Source organism: Mercenaria mercenaria, chromosome 2, assembly GCF_021730395.1.
Source record: "Mercenaria mercenaria strain notata chromosome 2, MADL_Memer_1, whole genome shotgun sequence".
Lineage (NCBI taxonomy): Eukaryota > Metazoa > Mollusca > Bivalvia > Venerida > Veneridae > Mercenaria > Mercenaria mercenaria.
Genome location: NC_069362.1, coordinates 98,734,336 through 98,747,025, shown reverse-complemented (window position 1 = coordinate 98,747,025; position 12,690 = coordinate 98,734,336). Strand labels below are relative to the sequence as shown.

At 35.7% G+C, this 12,690-nt stretch overlaps 2 protein-coding genes across 2 annotated transcripts in view; both read left to right on the top strand.

Annotated features, from left to right (window-relative positions):
• Positions 1–210: 210 nt before the first annotated feature.
• Positions 211–4,772, top strand: LOC123562921 (sodium-dependent glucose transporter 1-like). Its single transcript, XM_045355507.2, has 3 exons — positions 211–354; positions 2,495–2,786; positions 3,152–4,772. The coding sequence occupies exons 1-3, from the start codon at positions 271–273 to the stop codon at positions 4,417–4,419; spliced, it is 1,644 nt and encodes a 547-aa protein (XP_045211442.2). The 5' UTR covers positions 211–270; the 3' UTR covers positions 4,420–4,772.
• A 1,921-nt stretch (positions 4,773–6,693) lies between these two features.
• LOC123564686 (uncharacterized) overlaps positions 6,694–12,690 on the top strand; it is a 108,361-nt gene continuing 102,364 nt past the window's right edge. Inside the window, exons 1-2 of the mRNA XM_053537347.1 lie at positions 6,694–6,973; positions 7,388–7,424. Coding sequence (XP_053393322.1) covers positions 6,932–6,973; positions 7,388–7,424 — 79 coding nt within the window. The 5' untranslated portion in view covers positions 6,694–6,931. The remainder of the gene's footprint in view (positions 6,974–7,387; positions 7,425–12,690) is intronic.

Sequence of the window (12,690 nt, the reverse complement as noted above, 5' to 3'; positions counted from 1 at the left end):
TGTTCTCCAGTAAGTTTTATTGATAAAATCACAACAAATCTCTTCCGTCTTCCCGCCCTTCCCGTGAAAAAGAAAAGTATAGATATCTCTGTATTTAGAATTTAAAATCTTGGTTTTGACGTTACAATCATAACTTGGTTTTGACCTTACAATCATAACTATGTACAAATGATAGGAGAAAGGTTTTAAAGTCGGACTGGAGTAAAAACTGATAAGGGATTTGACGGTGTTGAATTGCAAACTTGGCGCTCAAATCTTGTAAATAAAATAATGAAGACTACAAATAGTAGAACACGTGCGACATGCCAGAAAGTCACAGAGACAGCAGCACTCATTCTTACATGGATTTCTTTAGTAAGTGTATTGTATCAGTATATATTTACAGCAATTCTGTAGGCAGGTAGTAAATTCCGTATTCTACTCTGTTGACATACAATGCAGTAGTATGTGTGTTAACGTTCATGACCCGGTAGTTCAAACAGGAAAAAAAGAAAAGCGAACCATATAGATTCACTATTCTACCATTAAATTGCAAAGTACATGTACTTCCATATAGATACAGCCAAGTAGAGAAAACTAGCCCCAACCCTGACGACCATATTTTTAAACGAAACAAAACGATTTGAAGGATTACGGTAGAGGTGTTTTTTCAATAAGCCCCGCATATATGGAAATATAGCACCAAATCCCGGAAGCTGTGATTTCCACGAAATTGGAAGGGGGTCATCCAAGGAACAGCCGACCCTTACGGCAATGTTTTTAAATGAGAGGGTCACTTAGGCAGTATTTCTGTAATATTATTTTGAAATCGGGGTAGTGGTTTCATAGAAGATTTTCGACGTTTTTCATATAGCTATTTAGGGAAAATCAGCAGCCCATCCCTCTTGGCGGCCATGTTTTTAAACGAAACAGAATGATTTGAAGGAATCTGGTAGAGGGTCACGTAAGGAACATTGCTGTGAAGTTAATTTGAAATAGGGACAGCGGTTTCAGAGAAGAAAATATTTTTAAAAGATAATTACATAGCCATACAGGGAAACAAGCGATGTATGTACCGGTGCGGCCATTTATTTTTTAACGAAACAGAATGATTTGAAGAGATCTGTTAGAAAATCATCTAAGGAACATTGCTGTAAAATTATTTTGAAATCGGGCAAACGGTTTCTGGGCAGAAAATTTATAAAAGTTCCATTTTTTCCTTTTGGTTGCCATGTCATGGATAACCAACATTTGAAGGAATCTAAAAGGGGACCACACAAGGAACATTCCTGTAATGTTTGGTTGAAAGTAGCTGAGAGGTTCAGGAGAATTTCTTTGAAACAAAATGTAGACGACGATGGATGATGGACACAGAGCAATCACATATAGATTAGCTTGCTTTGAGCACACTGTGCTCAGGTGAGCTAAAGTTTTTAACAAATTAGTGTTATTGCATGACACTTAATTGTGAATGTGGCTCGACTCTACATACACCATTATTTATATATTAAGTGAAGTTAAATACTTTTTTAAGGATTTTCTGCATTTTGGAGTAAATTTCTAAGGATAAAATATTTTACTAATGGATGGGAAGTTATCTTTAAAGCAGCATGCCTCCAGATTTGGCTAAAATAATCTTTCTTTCAAATTGAAGTTTGGTCATATTATGAACATTAGAAAATGAATTTTTGTTTCTTAAATATTTTAAAAGTTCCAAATCAAGGAAAAAATATGACTGCGCCGAGAATCGAACCCCGGACCGCCGCGGCAACAAAGACATTTTTCCGTCGTCGTAACCAATAGCCCTGTAGCTGAAGTCAAAATATAGATATTTATAATTGAGACAGTTTACATGGAGTAAAAGCGTGATAAACGCTTTTCGATTTTCATCGTAAAATGTAGTAAAAATTCTCATGTGTTTCCGTAACATAAAGTTTGTCAGTAATAAGTTTTAAAACCTTCTTAAAAAATATAGCATTTATTTCAAGATATCTAAAAAAAAGTATTATTTTTTTGTTGTCGAACGATCTGGAGGCATGCTGCTTTAAAATCAGACTAAATGGTCAGTTGTTTAATCCGACTACTTTAAACAAACTCCGAATATATCCGTTGATGGATATGATTTCAAAACAGATTAAATTTACGATATCTTCTCCAAACCATTATTATATTTCTTATTAACTTTAGAAATTTTCTAAATCTTACCTCAGAGAAATAATTATGGTCCTATTTCACAAACATGGCCAGTTTTTATTGCTTTTTACCGTCATTTGAGCCGCACCATGAGGAAATCGACATAATGCGTTTGCGACCAGCATGGATCCAGACCAGCCTGCGCATCCGCGCAGTCTGGTCAGGATCCATGCTGTTCGTTTTCAAAGCCTATTGCAATTAGAGAAACTGTTAGCGAACAGCATGGATCCTGACCAGACTGCGCGGATGCGCAGGCTGGTCTGGATCCATGCTGGTCGCAAACGCACTATGTTGGTTTTCTCATGGCGCGGCTCATTTACAGGGTATGTATCTCGAGATATTCGGACCAACTCTCAAAGACCTTATACTTCGGCTGGATAGCAACTACGAACAATTAGCCTTTGCTATTTCTGGAAGGACTTTCGGTTGGATCTTAGGTTCCATACTCGGTGGCTTTCTTGTGGACAGATTCCAACTTTACAGGCATTTGATTATTACCATAGCGCTGGCGACTGCCGCCATAGCAACGGTTGCGATACCATGGTTACCAAGCATCACGACCATGTGGATATTCTGTTTTATTGGAGGTGTCTGTGAACAAGTTGTAAACATAGGTAAGAATGTCCTTTGTCCTTTTTAAACTGTACTATTTGAAAACAGTGGTTTTACGTTGCTTGTTCATAATTGAATATCTTATAAGTGTAACATTGAGATACCGTCCACCGAACACTGGATGTAATATTTACATGACAGGCACCACGAATAAAAATGTAAAATCTTACAGTCACTGGAGAAATAGATTTCGATCTTACAAGCAAAACAAACATATTTTATTTCTACAGCCTGTCTTTTCAAACCAAACTTTACACGCGCATCCCCATGACTCCACACTGTATGAAGAAATTAAATACTTCTGCTCAATCTAAAGTCTAAAATTGTCATGGTATGGGATTCTTAAATATTTTTTTTTATTTTACAGCTGGTACAAGTGTCACGCTAAGCATATGGATGGAGCATGCGGCGTCTTCCTTGATCTTGTTGCACATGGGATATGGTATTGGTTCATTTATTGTTCCCCTATACTCATACCCTTTCCTTGCAAAAAGGGCACCTCTCGTATCAAATCAATCCAAACCATCTGTAGAAATGATTAATGTTTATTCTAACCACACAGAAATCCATGGTAACATATTATCTATAAATTTGTCGTCCGTGTGGAGCAACACCGTTTCCGCTTTGTCATATGAAAATGAAACAAAATTATTTCTTGATGAAGACCATCTTAAACATGAATATAGTGAACTGGCTGTACGTAACAAGTCAACAGGTGGTGCTGCTAATGATGCTGACTTCATAGTTATGGAAGAATCAAGGATAGAATATGCATATGGCATTGCTGCGATCTGTCTTGCCTTGTGTTCAGCAGCTTTCCTGTTCTATCAAATAACTAAAATCAAGTATTCTAGAAGAGAACGTCAGTCCAGGGCACTGGCTTTAACATCGTTTAGTCGTGACGCAAGGGCCTCCCGGAAAATAGAAAGTAACAAAACTTCGTTTTTGCAAATGATAAACCCTGCAACGTGTGCCGAAGGTAGACTGTGGTACGGCTTGAAGATTTTTATTTTCATTTTCGTCTTCATGGGAAATCTAGGAGGTTGTGAACGAATGATTGGTAGTTTTATTAGAAGTTTTGCTATTGATCAATTGAATTTCTCCAGTGTGGATGCTTCGCTTCTAAATACTTCCTTCTGGATAAGTTTTTCAGTTGGAAGACTTTTATTCGCTATTGCCGCCAAATGGATATCAGTCCGCGTTTTAATTATAGTTGAAACACTTGGCGTCGCATTAACCGGTGTCTTCTTGAATATTTTTGCTGCCAATAATTCAACCGCACTTTGGGTGCTAATGCAGCCCGTTGGCTTTCTTGGTGCTCCTTTGTGGCCAACTGGAGTTGCATTTACGGACTATCACGTGAAACTTACAGGCGTAGGCATGACAGTACAAATTCTTGGAGCTTCAGTCGGCGGTATTGTGCATCTACGGCTGATTGGATATCTTTATGAAACTTTCGGACCACGTACTTTCCTGTATCAGTTGGTAGGATCGGGGTGTTTTGGACTATTGATAGCCATAGCTCTTGATTTTGTTGGAGCAAAACATGGTAATAGGTTCGAGGCTAAAAACGGTGGAACAGAAACATCTAAATGCGAAAGTGATTTATTCATGTCAGACGATATGAGGGATTAAACATAAATTTAGGATTATTAATGGAGCAGAATACATGTAAATGTTTTGAAAAAGATACGGATCGTACTATATGTCTTATAGAATACTAAAGTTCTCGGGTTGATTACAAAAACAATGAATTGTCTCAATATGACTATCGTTTGATGTATCCTAAAATCAGAAAGTTACACCAATTTACAACCTGTATGCTGTATCAATTATCCAGTACATTATACCTTATGTTGATATACCACCTAGTTATGTTTCAGAGCAAACATATCTGATTTTCATCCGATTCCATTACCGCTTAGCAAAAACTTTTGCAATGATACTGTATACATACAAAATATTTCGTACATGTCTACTGTAGAATAAAAATGAGAGCTATGTCGACTGGTAATCGGCTCTGTAAACACCTGTAATTTTTTTTTTTTTTTTTTTTTTTTTTTTGTAAAAGGAAATAACTCTCTCTAATTACTATAGAAAAGTTATATTTCACTAGACTAGATAAATTAGTTAACACTATTCGCTGAAATAGCTGGCATCATATGCCAGATTATTATATTACTTGAGAAATGCTGCAAATTACAAGATGCCACTTCTGATACATATTTTCGCGACTCAAGCTGTCAGGAAAACTATACTTAATAGTTGATGAATTTCATTTTATTCTCTGCGCCTTTTTGTCAGTGCAATGTATGTCGTAAATGGCGATTTTGTCCTTTCGATTTGCAAAATTTCAAATTTTCAGTTGTCTTGCTGATAAAAATGTCACCAACTTTAAAAACACAAACGAGAAAATTAAATTTCATAAGACAGGAAAGAAATCAAAGAGCAGACAAGAAAGCAAAATCAGACATGTATGCTTAAGTAGTAAATTGTCCGAGCCGTTCTGTTTTAAGAGAGTACATTTCTTTAAAAAATAAAGGTGATCCATATATTTATACAGTTCTTTGAAGAAGATATTTACGTCTTTGGTAATTTACGTAGGCCTACTATTTCTTTAAAAGTCGCTTTTAGAGTTACTTATCGTCATCCCAGGTGTATTTAATTGAGCCGTGCCATGAGAAAACCAACATAGTGGGTATGCGACCAGCATGGATCCAGACCAGCCTGCGCATCCGCGCAGTCTGGTCAGGCTCAATGCTGTTCGCTTTTAAAGCCTATTGGAATTGGAGAAACTGTTAGCGAACAGCATGGATCCTGACCAGACTGCGCGGATGCGCAGGCTGGTCTGGATCCATGCTGGTCGCATACCCACTATGTTGGTTTTCCCATGGCACTGCTCAATTTATTATTCCTAACTTTTTAATGCTTTAATAGTTCAACATTTAAAATCTGAAATTTAACTTTTGAAAACACATGAATAAAATATTCAATTAATACTGACATGTATTCTAAGTATTTTTCATAAAATTTTGTTGTTGTTTTTGTACCGAGGACGTTATTTACGTAATTTTACTTTTGTATGGCATTATAGTTCAAGGTTAAATTATTCCAATTGGTAGACTAATCTGAATAGCCACATTGGATTTTCCTTTCAAACTGAGTTTCACGCCTTTTTGTCCAACATTCATGAAAACCTAATCAGACTGTCTCTTTACCTAGGGTCTACAACAAAGATATTAACTCCGCACACACTGCTTTCTTTGGCGTTGCTGCAACTTTCGTACCTGCGCGGTTTGCATCTTTTAACGTTTAGTTTCGGATTTTTTTATGCAACCAAACCGCAAGATTTGTCTCCTTCTCTTGTTTTATAATGGAATAATTTAGTACACAAATATTATGAACAAATACAGACATTATTCTGTCACACCTCGCCTTAATTAAATACGATATGTCTTTACTATTCCCAAATGTCGTTTTTGTAACATGAACAACGTATCAGATTCAATTCATACATCAGGTTAAATTGGATAGATTTTAAGTTAATATGTCTAACAGTAAAATATCTGGGGTTTTTTTTAATTACACACAGTTACGTGTATTATTAGTTTGGTGTAACCGTTTATTTAATCAAACTTGATCAATAAGTTACCTAGAACTTAGGAAAGCCACAAACTGCTTTATATCAATTTATTTAAAGACCATATTATGATCGACATTGGCACATGATGTTGTTTTGAAGCAATTAACAGACAATATCTTATTTCATCAAATCAATGAAAGTCCTGTACAGTCTCCAGGTATCCCGGTTGCCTGCTTCGATCTTTAAGCTTTTATTGTCTCCGGGAATAGCGTTTGACAAAAGCGTTAAGGTATAAAAACAAATATTATAGCTTGAAGTGAATATGGGATCAAGGTCCGGTATGGCTTTTCAATTGATAGATATACCTGAAGAATTGGATATTTTTCTCAAATTATTGACAAAAACTAAGTCGTCTCGTTCTTTGGTCGCAATATTGCGGGTATAAGTCGACATTTGATTGGATAATTTTTCATGACGTCAATGGGTATCGTTCGTTTCTACCTGTTCGCGGAGCCGCGGTTTCAGTAGACAAGAAGGAATTACGAAGAATTGTGGAATGGAGTAATGGCGAAGATAAACTTTTCGAAAATTCTGTTTTTAATAACGGTAAGATTTTACGATACATTATCTGAATAAACAAAGAAGCGTTTGCTGATTTAAAGGCGAAATTAAAAAAAATACGATAAGATTTTGCTCAGTAAAATTACAGCTTAACTATTTTGTTTGAAATTCTTTTTATAAGTGTTAATTTCATGCTTATGGGACCTTTCAGAGGGGGGATTTGATTTAAATGAAAAAGCGTATCATCGGATCGGTAAGTAGAATTATATAAGGTAATTACAATAAGGAAAATATTTATAATAAGACGAATTATAAATTAACACGCCGTCACTCGTTTCAAAGCTGCTCATGAAAATTTAAGAAGGAAGATTAAAGAAAAATATTCTGTCTTATTATGTATAGAATAAAAAAAATACCGGGAAATAGCTGCAGGTAGTATCACCTTTGTTTTCATTACAGGTTGAAATTGCGACGCTATTTATCACAGTCAATGGAGGTAAGACTTGTTATGCATTTCGAGCTTTTATTCCCGAAACGTCAGATCTTATTTTTAAATTCGCAAGCTATCAAGATTTTTCGAACCGTCTCTTGGTGGTACAGCATCTTGTCAGGGGCATTTTTATATCAAAGTCTGCCAGAACACGAGGGACAGATTCTCGAATAATATATTAACTATTTGAAAACTTTCAAAGGCATATATATCTGCAATAAAAATGTGTAGGAAAAATAATGTTCAGTGTTTCACGTTTTGTTCATTTCTTACTAATATTGTGCGACAAAAAAATGCTGGAGAACTAAATATTCTCCTCAAAAATCAAACTCCCTTTTTCTATCAGTTTTTTAGATGGGATAAAAAAAAGTTATGTAGACATTTTTTCTGTGCCTCTGTGTATTTCGTGGACAAGATAGTTTTGCACAGGGAATTGCGGGATTTTTACAAGTTTTGTTTAGGTCGACTGTTAAAAATGCTACAGGCTTATTTGAATCACACTCGAGTCCACTTCTGAAGAAAAACAGGACTGGTGTGATTTAAGGTGTGGATACGCCTTTTAGGTTGAGCAAGCGACACCTTACCCACTAGAGCAAACCGCTCGAATTTTATTTATACACTATAGATTGTACTCAGCTTTTTAAAATCGGCCACCTAGAATTTTGATATTTCATTAAAAAACTAGATGTATGTCCGTTTGACAATGGTGCCCCCACTCCTGTCACTTTACAGCGCATAACTCTGGTCTGGCTATGTGAAATCCCAATTAAAACAGCAGGTGCACAACTTCACGTGCTGAATAAAAAAAACTGTGAGGTTTGATGAATTGTTTCTAGATGAAATACAATATGGTTATTATAACAGTAGCTTGATCTGGGATGCAGTATTCGGCTCGAGTGGATTTTGCCAGATCGGATCTCACGAGGCGCGCAAACGCAGAGTGTGATCCGACCTTGCAAAATCCACGAGAGCCGAATACAAAGTCCCAGATCTATCTACTGTTATAATGACCCTTTTATTATATACCTTTACCATTTTGATTCTTGTTTTGTTCTTGAACGAAATCTTCAATATTTATCGATATTAAATGGAACTTAGTGAAGTTTTTATGTGCGCTATTTATAGAAATGTGTCGGATCATGCATATTAATGAAAATAGTCCGGCAGCATACAATACGGAAGGTACAATACGGAATTTAAAAGGTACAATACGGAATTTTTGTCTGTCTGTTCATATTTGATTGTGAAATACAAGCCGATTTTTTACATAATTTATATAGGTATATAATAAATATTAATATATAATATATGCATGGCACAAATTCAGACGGATAGACGGAAGTTCCTACATATGGATACTTACGTGGCTACTCTTTGTTCTCTCTATTGTTCTTTTAGCCACGTAAGAGAAAAATAGCCACATAAAAGGCTGACGGAATGAATGCATCAAAGAAAAAGTACAGTTACCTATTGTTCCTATATCCACCTAAGTATGCAAATGTGAGCTCGGACGGACAGACGAATGGACAACGGCAAATCTAAGTGACCCCCACCACACACAAAAGTTGGGGGCACAAAAATAATATATCAAACTAAATCAAACAATCTAAAAGATATTATATTTCGTATGATCACAACATACCAACATACCAACTACGTTAACCAATTAAAACACAGATACCCTAACATTGCGCTACATGAACATAGCGTGTGCCGACTGTCCATTACAACGGTTCCTCATGACACTAGCTTTAGACTTACTCACATAGCAAACTACTGGTAGGAGGGGGTTGGGGACAAGAAATACTGATGAACATAATTGTGGGAGGAATCAAATGGCCCGCTGAAAGTCAGGATTTGAATACAATAGAGCACATTTAGGAATTACTGAAACCACAACTATCTATGAAGCCTGTCCTATGCAACAAGGAACATTAACGAACAGTTAAACCTGGTTCCCTGTTAAAAAGTTACCATTTTTGATCTCCTATTTTATATCCCTGACAGTTAAAAATAAAAGTCATATAACAGAACTGTGTTGCGACTCAGAATCGCAGAATTATTCATTAGACGTGAACGCGTTCGTGTACTATTCTGCAGGATGTGAAACATCTACAAGTTTCCAAGTGGATTTTTTTTTCAATATAATTATTCTCAGTTACAAAAATAAAACGTGAGACAAGAAACTAGCACATAAAGTCAATGAAAAAATAGGGCATCACGAGATGACATAAAATAATTGATTAATATTATAAAATAGCTCACAATATTTTAAGAAACTTATTGTTATAAAAATTTCCTGGATTATACTGAGTATAAATCGTAGCGATTAAAGGTTAAAAATGTCTTGTCAATTTTGTATTTCGTGCAATAAAAACGCCAATAGATAGTGCTTCACTTTTTTGGTTCATTTTGTTTTATACATTTTTGAATCGAAATATTATACTCCAAATCAGTTACACACCGACCAGAATAACTGACTCGAGAGTTTGGTTCTCGTGAAATTATTCCGCAAGCGTATGACCATGTCTTTGTGGTCGTGTAAAAATATAATAAAACATTGATCGGCTATATATAATGGTATAATTGTTAATTATGTGTTTGTTAAAATATATAATATCCGAAAGCCTATGGAACTCATTATGAAATGAGTAGTGTATATGATACTACATGTATCTTGTATTTACATGTATTGAAATTCATCTATTCAAAAAGGCACTGGCCTCCAGATCGTTCGACAACAACAACAACAACAACAACAAAAAGAAGGAAAGGCGCCAGGAAATAAATGCTATATTTCTTAAGAATGTTTTGTAACTTAATGACTGAAAGGCTATATGTATATGTTATGGAAGCACGTGAGAATTAGTCGTTTTTACTAATTTTTACAATGAAAATCGAAAAGCATTTTAATTCTAAATATCTATATTAAACATACTCCGTGGCGGTATTGGTAACGACAGCGGAATCGGTGGCCTTGGTTCGAGTCCCGACGCGGGCATCTTATTTTCTTGATTCGGCATTTTAAAGATAGCTTAGAAACACACACTCATATTCATAATATGACCAAATTTCAATTTTAAAGAAAGACCAATTTAGCCTAAATCTAGAGGTCAGTGCCTTTAAGGACCATACTTTAAGTAGTGTTAAATTTCAACTTAATCTCTGTTAACAACATTTCAGAAAAGTGTTTGCTCAAGAGATGGTGCTCTGTATTTCAAAATCGTTATTTGAAATTCGTTTTAACTTCAATTTGCTTTCAAGTCAGGATATTACACCGACTTAATAGAAATCGATTGGTTTATTAATCAAGAACCACAGGTGAGAAGCAGTACCATAGAGCTTATATACACCAATTCCATTATCACCGGATATGTCACCCCATAGAATGTGGACCAGTTCAATAAACATAAAGTCGGTATAAGCTGTTTTCTGCGGCACTCTAGTTGTTTATTAGAAAACTACGATCAATCAAGTTGACAAAGCCGACTAGTTGGATACAGCTCGGGACGTATTGATTCTGTTGAATTGCGTCGGGAAATGATCGACATTTGGCTTTTAAAAAAAATGTCGATATGTTTGCTTTAAATGAATTCTCTGAAAGACCGATGCCTGCTTTTGTATTAATATTAATTTAAACCTCTCTGACTGATAACTTATAGAGCTGTATATGCTAAATTTAGCTTTAACCTATTCTAAATTCTCTTTAATGTGCGCTCCTTTTAAAATCTCCAAGCCCTTATTTTTTTAATTGCGTAATCTTTTGTGTAAAAAAACTACAAAATGATTGACGAATCATCAATTAATCTGACATGTTTTCCAAATACCAAAATGTTTTCATGAAATGTACAGTTGTAGAATTTGTCTATTAGTAATATATTTTAGCGGTAAAAATAATTGGATTTTAACTGTTTATTCGCCGACGCCTGCGTTGCCCATATCAGCAATTCCTCCAGAAGAACATTTATGGATGCAAAATACAGAAAATACCTTATCCAGAAGCTACTCTTGCTTTTTTTAAACATGGGTGGTATAAAGCATCCGCACGAGACCTCGATTTAAAATAACAGCGAATGACTGTTAGTATGTTTATATGGTCAGTCCAGACGGCGTTTGGGTCTGAACCCATGACCTTCAGTTGTGAAGCCAGTTACGCTCAGCGCAGAGCTATATATGTACCTAACTATTTTTAGCTGTTCGTGGTAGCGTATAACAAAAAAATAAAATAAATAAACTACATAATTTTGAATCATTGAATCTCATTCAAAATATATTTTTATATTGTTGTTAAACACCTAATTCACGGTCGTAGAACATAATTTCGTGAAATTGTTCTGATTTGGCATGCATACTTCCTAGACATGAAAGATATTGTTTTAAAGAAGATCAAATTCTCTTTCTTGTACACTGATTCAGTGATAGAGGTATCTACGTACATCATGCATGTGCATATCTTTTTCAGATTCCTACGGACAAGTACAAAAAGCCGGAAGTTTAAAAAAAAAGAGCCGTGCCATGAGAAAACCAACATAGCGGCTTTGCGACCAGCATGGATCCAGACCAGCCTGCGCATCCGCGCAGTCTGGTCAGGATCCATGCTGTTCGCTAACAGTTTCTCTAATTGAAATAGGCTCTGAAAGCGAACAGCATGGATCCTGACCAGACTGCGCGGATGCGCAGGCTGGTCTGGATCCATGCTGGTCGCAAAGCCACTATGTTGGTTTTCTCATGGCGCGGCTCAAATATTTCTGAAAGTGCAACATAAACGTTTACTTAAAATCATTTTTTTCCTAAAACGTCTGTACTACACATGTTTGTGAAGATAAGATTTAGTTGGTGACCTTTAAACAAAGATTTCATACTGCCAAACTGACAGCCATCACCTTCATTACAAAACGTAACTGATACTTTATACGTACATTTATTTATTCGTGACAGATTGAATTCATAATGTTGCAAAAGGTGAAGCCGTATATACTGATTCAAATCTGTCATTTTTTTTTTGTGAAAACTTTGAATTTGCAAGGGATAAATTTCGCAAATGTTAACGAAATCAAAGTTCTTGCAAATGATAAATGTTTTACAGTATACAGGTCTTCATCAGTTTAGTCCTTACCATGCTGGACACTATTAATTTTGCCTTTGCGACCAGTGTAGATCATGACCAGCCTGCACAACCGTGCAGTCTGATCATGATCTGCAATGTTCACTCTTCAGCCAGTATCTTTTTGTTAAGCACCCCTTTCAACAGTTAATGGTTCTGTCTAACTTG